This window comes from Armigeres subalbatus, chromosome 3 (genome assembly GCF_024139115.2).
Source record: "Armigeres subalbatus isolate Guangzhou_Male chromosome 3, GZ_Asu_2, whole genome shotgun sequence".
Taxonomy (NCBI): domain Eukaryota; kingdom Metazoa; phylum Arthropoda; class Insecta; order Diptera; family Culicidae; genus Armigeres; species Armigeres subalbatus.
Window position 1 is genome coordinate 175,046,033 of NC_085141.1, and position 14,300 is coordinate 175,060,332.

Here is a 14,300-nt window from a genome sequence, read left to right on the forward strand (position 1 = left end):
TTTTTCACTTACAAACAAACAACTTTAATTACATACATACATGTGGGCGCCTGATGGAGCTAATATCGATAGGTGCTGTAAATGAAATCAGCCGTCATGCATAAATAGCGGAGATATAAATATTTGCATTGTTTACTGACGCAACCTGTATCTAATGTTTATCAGCTGCGATGGCGGTGCGCAGCAACATTGACCCAGACAATTGACTTTGATTTAAATTCGCTCTCTTTTATACTGAATATGGTCCCCGAAAAGCATCAGTCGAATCACTACAGTCTGCGTGGCAAGTTCAAATCGACAATGTGGTGGACAGTTGTTGGGATATTGGGTGGCTTCCTTGGTGCCGTTTATTTGTTCCTGACATGGAATTTCAACAAGTGGACGAAGTTGGGTGTTAAAGGACCCAAGCCGAAAGTTCTGTTTGGAAATATTCCAAGTCTTTTAACGCAGAAACAGCATATTTACTATGAGTACCAAAAAATGTACAAGTGAGTATTGTTTGGTGTGGCCGAAACTAAGCTAAATGTTCAGAAGCCCTTAGTGAGAAACCGGTGACCTAATCAGTGAACCTTTTTGTCCCAAGTATTGTTATTGAAGTTCGAAAGTAATTCTGGATGGATACTAAATGGATATAATTTCAAGCAATTATTCTCGTAATATAAGTTTAAGAAACAATTATAAGATAAATTTAATCGACAGTAAATTAAAATAAAGTTCGCCTCACACCTCGGAAAAAATTTCCGCAGGATTCTGGTCTTCGTGCATTTGAAATGAGGCTGGGATTTCGATTTTCCGTGCCCCAATCCCAAAAACATTGCATATGTAAAAATATATGAAGACGGACGCGGACCAAATTCCCGACTACCTTTAGCAAAAGCTTGTAGAAAACTTCAGTCATATTGATGATATTCACATTTAAAAAAAGTGGTAATACTTCGTTGCCGGAAAACTCATGATGCAAAACGCCATTTAGCTGACAGCCCTTAGGGAACAACGCATCATGCGGCGGCGAATCAGCATTCTGGTATGCACATTGCACAGTGTGTGGAGACGCGTGGTACATTATTGTAGGCTAGTCCCACTTGGAAGATTTTCCTCGCCAATATGTTAAATGTTTCATCAAAATGAGGAAAAGTTCGGGTTCTCCTACCTTCCTACCTAGGGGAACTGCTCCGTTTTTCATCTCATTGAACATATATTCATCTCATCGTGAAATGAAGAAATATGGCGCCAATTTCGTCGCTTCGTTTTGCTAACATGCATGCTCACTGCTGAGAAAAATCACAAAAATAAGAAACAATTCGAATACCTTTTTATTGCTTTGTTTTTCATGGGATAAATACTTGAGCTATGAGATGAAGTCCAGGAACAGTAGCCCTATTATGTAAATACTTTTTTCACCTGGCCTACATGCTTTTAGGTCTAGTATTGTTACGACTAGAGGTGTGCGCCGGTCCGATATTCGTCGGCGCCGTTTTCAGCGTCAGCCATTTTAGCCGGCGGCGTGAATCGGCGTGGCGATTTTTTTTATAACGTTTCTTTAGGATTTTTTTGGCATATTTTCGGGATATTTTCAAAACTTTCATTTTCAAAGGAAGAATCTTTTGAATTTCGCGTCGTTTGCCTTAAAAGGTAGTTTGGCCGAAACGATCGTTTGGCCAAATAGGTCATCAGCCCGAAAATGCCGTTTGGTTTTAGTTTAAAAAAATTATCCGTTTGGCCTTACGACATTTACAGCGAACAGGCCTTATTGTCGAACGACTGCTGAACGAAATTTCGTAACCTCTCTACTTTTTATGTCGATACTGGCTGTTAAGCCAAAAGACATCTTACCAAATCCCATTAAGCCGAATTGAACGAAACTGTTATCAAGTCGAAAATTGTTCGACCAAAAATGCAGTTTGACGGACAGCGACATACAGCCGAAATTGGCATTCAGCCGAACTGGTATTTTGGCCGAAAAAAAATAATCGAATAGATCATTTGACCAAAAATGCCGTTTGGTAGGAGTGGTCATTTGGCCCGGAAATGTACTTTCTGTAAAACAACCCTTTCGGTCAAACGGCACTTTCTGTCAAATGACCTATTCGGCTAAATGTCATTTTGGCAAAATGATCAATTCAGCTGAACGACACTTTTCTAAAAAGGTTGCAGAAAGGACATTTGTGGGTCAAATGGCTCTTTCGGCCAAATGACAATTATTACCGAAAGACATTTTTTTGTCAGATGATCTATTCGGCCAAACGACTTTTTCGGCTAAACTGCATTTTCAGCCAAATTAGAACTCCGGTCAAATGTTCCTTTTGGCTGTACGTCGCTTTCGGCCAAATTACATTTTCGGTCAAACCAGTTTTGACCTGATAACACTTGGCTAGATGTCTTTTGGTCTAAAGGCCAGTATCGACTTGAAAGTAGAAAGGCTAGGGATTTTTTTTTGATTATATTACCCGTTCAGTCATTGACCTTTGGCCAAATGGCCCATTTTGTCAAAAATCAATTTCGGCTAAAAGGCATTTTCGGCCAACGATCGTTTCGGACAGACGACGAGTTAGGGCAAACGCCTTTTTGGGCCAAAATACCAGTTCGACCGTCTGTCGCTTTCGGTCAATGGATTTTCCCAAGAAGTTCTTATCGAAAATACAGTCAAACCTCCATGAGTCGATATTGAAAGGACCATGCATCGACTAATGGAAACATCGAGATGTGGAGTAAAAAATCCTTGGAAAGCTCTTTGGAGGGACCATCACGTTGGCACCAGCCCACAGAAGTCTGCCGTATTTTATACGATTCACAATATTTACTTCTTTGTATACTTGATGCAGCTCAAGATTCTGCGTCTGCGCCACACACCATTTTCTAGTTTCCCTCCGAGTATTGTACGCAGCACTTTTCGCTCGAAAACCCCGAAAGCTCTCCGGTCCGACTATTTTAACGTCCATGCTTCATGTCCATAAAGGGCCACTGGTAGAATTAGAGTTTTATATAGAGCAAATTTCGTTTCCGTCTTCATGTTGCGGGACTTAAGCTGGTTACGTAATGCGTAAAAGGCCCTATTCGCAGCAGCAATACGTCTTTTCACTTCACGGGAAACGTCATTGTCACATGTCACAAGCGTTCCAAGGTAAACAAATCCTTCAACAACTTCAAACACATCCCCATCAAGCACTACCTCAGCCAGCACCAACACCACTAGGTTTTCCTCTACCTCTACCTGCCACCATGTACTTTGTCTTGGTAGAATTAATGGTTAAGCCTACCTCGCCGTCTCCCTCTTCAGTGGGACAAAAGCCTTCACTACTGCTCTGCGATCCATTCCAAAAAGGTCGATGTCGTCCGCTAAGCCTAGTAGCATATGCGACCATTTGATGATAGTGCCGTTTCTCTGCACGCCAGGTCTCATGATAGCGCCTTCGAGTGCAATGTTGAACAATAAATTCGAAAGTGCATCAGCCTGCTTCAATCCGTCCAAGGTCACAAACGAGGTTGACACTTCGTTTGCAATCCGAATACTTGATTTCGAGCCATCCAGCGTTGCACGCATCAGTCTTATCAGTTTCGTTTTGAAATCAATGAACAGATGGTGAGTCTGCAAGTTGTACTCCCGGAATTTTTCAAGGATCTTCCGCAGACTAAACATCTGATCGGCCTTCACGAAAACCTGCCTGGTATTCGCCGACGGAGGACTCCTCAAGCGGTCTCAGTCTGTTAAACAGGATACGCGACAGGATTTTGTACGCCGAGTTCAGAAGGGTGATTACTCTGTAATTGGCACACTCTAGTCTGTGCCCTTTCTTATAGATTGGGCATATGATGCCATCCAACTAGCCGGCAGGCAGTTCTTCATACTCCCATATTTTCTGGCTAAGCAGCTGCTCACTTCCGTGTTTGAGAATTATATGTATCTTCCGTGTTTCTTACCGGGACCTCGTCCTTCCCAGCAGCTTTACTGTTTTCCAGCTCGTTTAGAGCCTTCTTAACCTCGTCCAGCGTTGGTGGTTCCACAGCTTGACCGTCGCCGACTATGTCCATCCTGCTCCTTAATACACCTTCATTTTACCGTTCAACAAATCTTCGAAGTGCTCCTTTCACCTGGCTGCCACCCTAGTCTTGTCTGTCAGCCCACCCTAGTCTTGTCTTGTCATTCCCCTCTCGGTCATTGCACATGGCGGGCACTGGCGCAGTCTTATGCCGCGCGCCATTGACAGTTGCGTAAAACCTCCGCATATCGTTTCTATCCATGTTCTCTTGCGCTTCAGCTATCACACTCTCTTCGTGTTGCCTTTTTTCTGCGGTGGATTCGTTTCTCTTCTGCCCTTGCTACACTGTACCGCTCTCTGTTGGAACGGGTACGAGCCACTAGCATTTGACTCCTAGCAACATTTTTCTCGTCCGTCACTCGCTGGCACTCCTCATCAAACCAACCATTTCGTTGGCGTCGCTGTGCAGTGCCTAACACTTCCTGCGCTGTTGTAGTCACAGCTTCGTGGATATTTTCCCACAATCTGTTGACGTCGCCAGATCCGGTGGCATCTCCTATCCGCTCGTCCAGCTTCTGGTGGTACTGTTCAGCAACTCATTCAACTGACAAGCGTTGGATATTGAAACGCATCGTTCTGTTGTTTCGTGAATTCGTGACGCTGGAAAGTCGCACCCAATTTTTAGCCACTACAAGGTAGTGATCCGAGTCAATGTTCGTACCTCTGAAAGACCTTACATCTATAACACCCGAGAAATGTCGTCCGTCGACCAGCACGTGGTCTATCTGTGAGCAAGTGTCTCCACTCGGATGTTGCCATGTGTTTGCGGATATTCTTACGTGCTAGTAGGTACTACTTATTGCCATCCCTCTAGCAGCAGCGAAGGTTACAAGTCGCAGACCATTATCGTTGGTAGCGGAATGAAGGCTTTCCGTACCAATGACAGGGCGAAAGAAACTTTCTCTTCCGACCTGCGCATTTGCATCCCCGATGACAATCTTTACATCGTGTGTTGAGCATTCTCCGTAGGCCTTATCAAGGCTCTCATTGAGCTCATCCTTCACGTCATCAGGCTTCTCGTTCGTTGGGGGATAGATTCTGATCAGGCTATAGTTGAAGAATTTACTCTTCATTCTCAACATGCAAATGCGGTCGGCTTCCACGGGATAACACGCTTCATCTGCTTCCCGATCACCATGAAGCCAACTCCTCCTTCTGCTCTGTCACCGCCGCTATAGTAGATGTAGTTCTTGAATGAAGTGTTCGCTATGGGATCCACCGCCCGGAATCCACGTTCTTCAGTTGTGGGCCACCGTATTTCCTGGATTGATGCCACCCTTTTTTAGATTACTCATTAAATTACAGTTCCCCCTGATAAAGACACAATTCCCGTGTCGAAACGTCTGGTAGATAATAAACTCGTTGTGAAATTGTAAGACTGAGTAGCCGTTCACTAAATAGAACTCAATCACACAGTCGATCCATAATCAGTAAGTTGTAGAGATCTATCAGTAAATTATACGGAAATTCCACTGAAAATTTTGCGGATTTCTTCAAATTTGAATCGGCGTGGAAAATTATAAATCAGCGGCGTGGTAAAATTCAAACGGCGGTGCGCCGATGGAAAAATGTCGGCGGCGGCGCACACCTCTAGTTACGACCATCACAAACACGGTCAATATTAGGGAATTATGAGCTAGGCTTTCATGTATCGTAAAGTTTGTTACAGTATATATTGGAACTGTTCCGACGTCACGTCAAACGCCTTACCTAACTTTGGTTCAAACCATGAAAATTTTGTATGCACAGAAATAACGAAGTATCGCCAAGGGGATTGGCAATGGGACTGGGGGTGAAATTGGCTCATCGCCCACCTGAACAGTAGTACGGATAACTAAATCGAGTGGTTCTTGTCTTTAGAAACATTAATTTCGTTATACAGACATTCTAAGTCGTTGAAACAGTGGCTCAATTCCACCCGCAATTTACTTATGAATCCTGTACACCTCCGGTGGTGCAAAGGGCCTACTTGAAAGATCTCCATCCTGAGCGTTGCCCAGTAGACTGGCCCAGATTAGTATGGGGAGAAAAATTTTTTGTCGAATTCCACGGGGCACCTCCTAGAAATGTGTCTTTGGGTGAGAAAATCAATCTCTGAAAATGTCAGCTCAATCGCTTGTTGCATAAGCTGGCGCATTTGATTTGGAGTTTGTATGGGGATTTCAGCCAAAATGTATAGGAAAATATACCTCCGTCACTCATTCGATCTGGAAATTGGTTCTGATTGCTCGATTGACTTCAGAATTGCAAAAACGGCAGTTGGTATGCTACAGAACAACTTCACAGAACATTGCATGATGATTAAATGAACTTTTATATAATTTTCGGCTGATTTATTAGGAGCTGATTTGTGTATTTTTTGATTTTTTGATCGAATCGCATCAGCCAAAACCTATATAAAAGTTCATTTAATCATCATACAATGTTCTGTGAAATTGTTCTGTAGCATACCAACTGCCGTTTTTGCAATTCTGAGGTCAATCGAGCAATCAGAACCAATTTCCAGATCGAATGAGTGACGGAGGTGTATTTTCCTATACATTTTGGCTGGAATCCCCATACAAACTTCAAATCAAATGCGCCAGCTTATGCAACAAGCGATTGAGCTGAAATTTTCAGAGATTGATTTTCTCACCCAAAGACACAATCTTGGGGGGTGCCCCGTGAAATTAGGCCACTTTTTGTTTCCTGGGCCATAGTCTATTGCCCAGCTATCGCTTTAACCTGTTGCCAGGTTAGATTCCCACCCGCAATTGACTCATTTTTACCCGCTGATGACGGTACCTATACATAAATTTTAAATACTCAAAATTAAATACATACCTACCTACTCAGTTGAGCTCAGCATTTTTATTCTCTATAGCTGAGCAGAACAGATACGTTTGGGTACGTTTTGACAGTTTTCCCATTGGAAAACTAGTAGAGTTTTTTTTTTCATTTTCAGTTTATACAAGTTTAGTGAATTCAGATGCTCTTTCACGGTTCCTATTTCCACAGTGATTTCAAAAATGAACCCGCGGTTGGTTATTTCGCCGTTCGAACGCCTCTGTTGATGGTACGGGATCCAGAACTGATCAAGGAAGTCCTCATAAAAGGATTCCGCTACTTTGCGGCAAACGATTTTTCCGATGTCGTGGATGAGAAGTCCGACCCACTGTTCTCGAGAAACCCATTCAGCTTGTCCGGCGAGAAATGGAAGACACGACGAGCGGAAATCACACCGGCTTTCACCAACAACCGAGTAAAATAGACAAAAACTCTCATACATGTGAAATCAGTGTGAAGAATTTATAACTTTTACTTTTCCTTTCAGATAAAAGCGCTTTCGTCTCTTATGGATGAAGTGTGTGTAAAAATGACTGAATATGTCAATAAAAACAACGCGAAGGCCATTGATACAAAGGAGGTAAATATGAAAAAAAAGATCATTTGAATTTCATTGTAATTATGTGCGTTTTCTAAAATCAGCTAATGGCAAAATACACCACTGATGTCGTTTCTAACTGCGTATTTGCAATCGATGCTCAGTCATTTTCCAAGGATAAGCCTGAAATACGAGAAATGGGTAGACGTATAATGGATTTCAACTTCGCTGCCCAAATTATTTTGTTAATAACCACATTTTTGCCATCAGTCAAAAAGTTCTACAAATTTTCATTTGTTTCTCGAGAAGTGGAAGACTTTTTTATTCGCATAATGAAAGACGCCATCCGTCATCGCAAGCAAAACAACATCGTCCGAAACGACTACTTAGACCACTTACTTACGCTACAGGAGAAAAAAGAAATTACGGAAATTGACATGGCAGGCCATGGCGTATCGTTCTTCGCGGACGGGTTTGAGACATCCAGCCTGGTAATGGCATATTGCCTCTTCGATTTGGCAACTCATCCTGAAATACAGAACCGACTAAGGAAGGAAATCCGAAGCGTACAAGCTGCCAAAGGAGGCATCAATTATGACAGCATTGGCGATATGACCTATCTCGATCAAGTCCTGAACGAATCGCTACGACTCCACCCTATTATTCCTGTGTTGGCAAAACGATGCACTGAAAGCACCGTACTGATAGGATCAAAAGGAAAGCAAATACCAGTTTCAGAAGGAACTTCCGTTGTCGTTCCCTACTTTGTCCAACTTGATTCACAGTACTATGACGAGCCTGATAAATACAACCCAGAGAGATTCTCGCCGGAAAATGGAGGAGGCAAACAATACAAAGAACAAGGCGTTTATTTCCCGTTCAGCGAAGGACCCCGGATGTGTCTAGGAATGCGGTTTGCTGTTGCCCAGCTGAAAAGGGGGCTTGTGGAGATAATAGACAAATTTGAAGTATCGCTAAACGGGAAGACCCAGGTTCCTTTGAAATTTGAGCCAAAAATGTTTATGCTGTACCCCATTGGTGGCATCTGGTTGGACTATAAAACAATCAAATAGGTTTATTCTTAGTTTGCTTGATATTTTATTAAAAACTCTAAGCGTTTTTAATGCTTCCAATGAGCATTTCGCTCTTTGAAGGAAACACCTCCTTGGACCACGGATCACCATGCAGCGTCCATTGGAACAGTCAAAAACTGTTGTGAAAAGTATTGTGACTGTGTGGTAGGAATCATACTGACACTTTGCAGCGCTCTGCAAAAAAATGCCTTTTTAGAAGAATAAAACAATTTGTTAGCAACATTCCGATGACTTCAAAATTCTACTATTTCATATTGTTTGAAAGCAATAAATATTTTTTGTCCAACATTGCAAATAACGAAAAACAAATCCGAAAGAAACAACCTGGCTGAAATATGAAACCTATTACCTTATTTATTTGAAGAATATATAAATAAAATAGTTGACTGGTGGGAATAATGTCACACAATATGTTCAAACTTCCTGTTGACTACTGTACTCAGTACCCCTCGAAAACCACAAAGGATATTCGGTCAGCCTTCGGTTCGTAAAGACCCAACGGGGAAATCAGGATTTTATACTGAGTGAATTTCGATTCCATCTGCATGTGAAAGGACCTAAGTTGGTTACGTAAACCGTAGACGGCCCTATTCACGCCGTAATACTGGTTCCAAGCTTGGATTGGAGAGTATTCAGACTTTGTTCAACGATTACAGGTATACGGGGCCGTTGCCTGGCCGTCGTCGACTAAGTCTATCATATTTTTTTAATACACCTTTGTTTCATCGCTCTACCAATACTTGAAGTGTTCTCAAAATCATGCATAATAGTTTAAGCCCAGTCAGACAGCCATAACACTTGGCGATTCATCATCGATCACGTATTTAGACTATATTTGAATTGTTTTAGTGGCCAAACGACCACCGGCAATAGTCCAATATTTTTGACATAGACCATTTAACGAAAAACTCAAAGGTGCAGCCTAATCAGGTTGTACCCAAAGGTTTTTTTTTTTAACAAATTTTATTTGCTAATTATCTAATACATGCATTCATCTCTTAGACTAGTTGTTCTGTGTTTTCTTAACACTATCATCCTTATTTGCTATGTTACATTTTAGTTGTTATTAATACATTTAAATTTCCTCTGGTTGAATTGAACCATGCAGGAATTACAATGTTTTAAACTTAAACTAAGCTTAACCTAATTTATACTAAGGGTACAAGGAGCTAATCGTTGCAATAGAAGATTGCAACGATTTTTGTCTAAAATTGGAAATTATTTAGTTGGACATTTGTTGCAATGTCTCAATATTGGAAATTCTATGAAGTTCATTGGTACTATACCACGGAGGCAACTTCAGAATCATTTTCAAAATTTTATTTTGAATCCTCTGAAGTGCCTTCTTTCTGGTATTGCAGCATATTGGCACAGCATACAACATGGCAGGTCTAAACATTTGTTTGTAAATCAAAAGTTTGTTCTCAAGACAAAGTTTTGATTTTCTGTTTATAAGTGGATATAGACACTTAATATATTTGTTACATTTGGCTTGAAGGCCTTCAATGTGATTTTGAAAAGTTAATTTTTGATCTAGCAGTAGTCCTAAATATTTAGCTTCGCTAGACCAATTAATTGGAACCCCATTCATAGTGACAATATGTCTGCTAGAAGGATTCAAATAAGAAGCTCTCGGCTTATGTGGGAAAATTATAAGCTGAGTTTTGGAAGCATTTGGGGAAATTTTCCATTTTTGCAAGTAAGTGGAGAAAATATCCAAACTTTTTTGCAATCTTCTACAAATGACACGAAAGCTTCGCCCTTTGGCTGAAAGACCCGTGTCATCTGCAAACAAAGATTTTTGACACCCTGGTGGTAAATCAGGTAAGTCAGAAGTAAAAATGTTATACAATATGGGCCCCAGTATGCTGACTTGGGGATCACCAGCTCTTACAGGTAATCTATCAGATTTAGAATTCTGATAGTTTACCTGCAGTGAGCGATCTGATAAATAACTTTGGATCAGTTTAATAATGTACAGAGGAAAATTAAAATTCATCAATTTTACAATCAAACCTCCACGCCAAACACTGTCAAATGCTTTCTCTATATCAAGAAGAGCAACTCCAGTCGAATTTCCTTCAGATTTGTTGAGCCGAATTAAGTTCGTAACTCTTAATAACTGATAAGTGGTTGAATGCCCATGGCGAAAACCAAATTGTTCATAAGCAAAAATAGAATTGTCATTAATATGATCCATCATTCTATTTAAAATAATATTATCAAACAGTTTGCTTATAGAAGAAAGCAAACTGATTGGGCGATAACTAGAAGCCTCAGCTGGATTTTTGACCGGTTTCAACATTGGAACAACTTTGGCGTTTTTCCATTTATCTGGGAAGTATGCCAATTGAAAACATTTGTTAAATGAATTAGCCAAAAAGGATAAAGAGCTCTCAGGAAGTTTTTTGATGAGTATGTAGAAGATACCATACCATCACCCGGGGCTTTCATATTTTTAAATTTTCTAGTAATAGATCTTACTGCATCCAAATTAGTTCCCAACGAAGGGTCAAAAACATTTTCTTGGTTGAGAATGTCTTCGAAGCTCCGTGTAACCTGATCCTCAATTGGACTAGTGAGACCTAGACAGAAATTATGGGCACTCTCGAACTGCTGAGCAAGTTTTTGAGCCTTTTCGCCATTTTTTAATAAAATTTTATTGCCCTCTTTGAGCGCTGGAATTGGCTTTTGAGGTTTTTTTAAGAATTTTCGTTAATTTCCAAACGGGTTTCGAACTGAAATCCACCTTCGAGACATTATTCTCAAAGTTGGTATTTCTCAAAATAACGAAACGTATTTTAATTTCATTGGCAAATCTCGGAAAATAACTTTCAAAGCGGGATCGCGAGTTCTTTGGTATTGCCTTCGCCTCACATTTTTAAGACGGATCAGTAGCTGAAGATCGTCGTCAATAATAATGGAGTTAAATTTAATTTCACATTTAGGAATTACAATGCCTCTGGCTTCGACAATTAAATTTGTCAAAGATACGAGCGCACTGTCAATATCACTTTTGGTTTTCAAAGGAATATTAACATCAAAATTCCTATCGATATATGTTTTATATAAATCCCAATCAGCTCTATGATAATTTAAAGTAGAGCTGATTGGATTATAAATGGCTTCTTGTGAGATTTCAAGCGTCACAGGAAGGTGATCAGAGTCAAAGTCAGCATGAGTTACCAATTGGCCACTTGAATCCGTTAAAACCAAATCAATTGTCGAAGGATTTCGAGTGGATGAAAAACAAGTTGGGCCATTGGGATATGGAATAGTATAATATCCGGTAGAACAATCTTCAAATATAATTTTGCCGTTGGAATTGCTTTGAGCATTATTCCATGAACTGTGTTTGGCATTAAAGTCACCAATTACGAAGAATTTAGATTTGTTGCGAGTCAGAATTTGAAGATCAGCTTTCAACAAATTCTTTTGCTGCCCATTGCATTGAAAAGGCAAGTAGGCTGCAATGAAGAAAAAACATACATACACACACGCACACACATACACACAGACAGACAGCATCTCAATTCGTTGAGCTGAGTCGATTGGTATATAACACTATGGCTCTCCGGACCTTCTATCACAAAATCGCCTTGGAAGTGAATATATAGCCTTTTCATTACATCTTGGCGTACGAGAAAGGCAAGGGTTCAGTATGAAGCGAACTCTTAAGATTTAATGGTCCAAGAAAATTGTAAATCTATCTAGAAACGGCTGAGATATTAACGATCAAAGTCTATCAAAAGGTATTCTTATTACCATTTTGCAATAACGCCAGCTTTAGCCCGGGAGTTTGAAGGTCACTTTCACTTGCAATAAGTCTCGCCTGTTTGTGCAAAATTATCAATTGAATAATGGATACATAAACATATTTCTGGATGTTTAAACCTATTTAAACACGGTGGTGATGCACTGGCTAGAGCGCTGCACTGTGTCGTGTCATTACCAAGATTTGGGAGAAGGAAGTTTTGCCGCAGAAGTGGATGGAAGGTGTCGTGTATCCCATCTACAAAAAGGGCGATAAGCTGGATTGTAGCAACTACCGCGGAGACACATTGCTAAACGCCGTACACACTTTTTACCGGGATCTCAGCAAAATGTTGAGTTTTTACCGAGATTCGCACACCCGTGCCCCAGCAATTATGTTTTTTGCCGAAATTTCTGTCAAAGTTGCCGAAAATCAGCAAATAATTTGCCGAAAATCAGCTAACAAACATAATTTTTGCCGGAATATCAGTTTTTTGTTTGCGGATTGTTGCCGTGCGGATTTTTGCCGAGCTGCAGAAATAAAAACTAAGTGTGTACTCTCCCAAATTTTATGCCGCCGACTAACACCACTTGCAAGAGAGTTCGTGGGGCAATACCTGGTGGGATTTGTGGGTGAACGCTCTACCACGGATCAGGTGTTCGTTATTCGACAAGTATTGCAGAAATGCCGCGAATACAATACTAGCACGTAGCTAGAACGATTCGACGTGAACAAGAAGGCGAGTTGCACAGCGAGCAAGGTGGATCGATCAAATGAAGGACGATTTGCGGACACTCCGCAGACTGAGTGGTTTGCGACGTGCAGCCATGGACCGAGCTGAATGGAGAAGACTTTTATGCACTGCATAGGCCACTCCGGCCTTAGTCTGATAATGAATAAATAATTCCAGTTGACATAAATTTCAATGATTATTCATATGACTCCAGATTCTGGACATCTAGATATCTCGACTTTCTGGAATTTAAACTAATGCTTTCGGAATTCTAGGCACTTTCATACATTTCTTCCGGGTCCAAGCCCCAGGGAAATCTCCACGACCTTTAAAATTCCATTGTATTCGCGGCATTTCTGCAATATCTGACGTACGGCAAACACCTGGTCTGTGATAGAGCGTAAGAAGGTTCCCGTTTATGTCCTTACACATATCGGGCTGTGGCGCGTGGCCCTTACGTGAACGGCTTAACTTGTCGTAGAACTTTCGTGCGTTATTAGCGCGGTACAATTGCTCCGTCTCTTCGTGGTCTAGATTTTCCTGCTGGCACTTTTTCCTCCGAAAAATCGAGTTTTGTCTGTCCGCGCCTGTTTGTATCGTGCCTCGCCGTCGCGGTTCCTCCAATGGCAGATCGAATATTCTCCAGCCATCTTCAAGAAACGCTGCGCCTAACTACTCTTCCGTTGGGAGTGCCACTTCCAGGTGCTGCGCGTAGTCTTGAGCTAGTCTACCGTCTTGTAGCCGCCCCATGTTTAGCCGCGGCGGTCGACTCCGACGAGTGTTGTACGCTGTCGAGAGTTTTTAGCGCAGACATACTGCAACGAGGTAGTGGTCGGATTCAATATTCGCACTGCGGTAAGTGCGTACGTTCGATGATGTAGCGCTACGACGTCGAAGTTGCGGGGTGTAATTCATCGTAGCCTACACGGGAAAAAATCCGTTGCCAGATTCATGACTAAAAGGTCATGATATCATAAAATTTGTTGCTTCATGTTATCATTACTATAATTCATGATATCATGACCCAAACGACGATTATTTTAAATAAAAAATAGGTTTTTCTTAGTATGAGTGTCAGAAGCGTTATGACATGCATTTGCATTTTCATAAACAAAATATATGGAGGCTGAGTCGTGCAATCATGACTCAGAGTCATGTAATCATGACTCAGAATCATGGAATCATGACTCAAGGTCATGAAACATGACCCAAATATCCGAAATATGTATCAAATTTAATAAATTTTCGTTACGTTACGCAAACTTGACAGCAACGATGTTTTGCATCTCGGTCAAGGCGTCCCTTGCGGATGTTCTCG

The 14,300-nt window shown here is 41.2% G+C and overlaps 1 protein-coding gene across 1 annotated transcript; it reads left to right on the forward strand.

Annotated features, from left to right (window-relative positions):
• The first annotated feature begins 253 nt into the window (after positions 1-253).
• On the forward strand, positions 254-8,717 carry LOC134226945 (probable cytochrome P450 28a5). The gene is made up of 4 exons (XM_062708079.1): positions 254-488; positions 7,035-7,278; positions 7,351-7,443; positions 7,506-8,717. The coding sequence occupies exons 1-4, from the start codon at positions 301-303 to the stop codon at positions 8,472-8,474; spliced, it is 1,494 nt and encodes a 497-aa protein (XP_062564063.1). The 5' UTR covers positions 254-300; the 3' UTR covers positions 8,475-8,717.
• Positions 8,718-14,300: the final 5,583 nt, after the last annotated feature.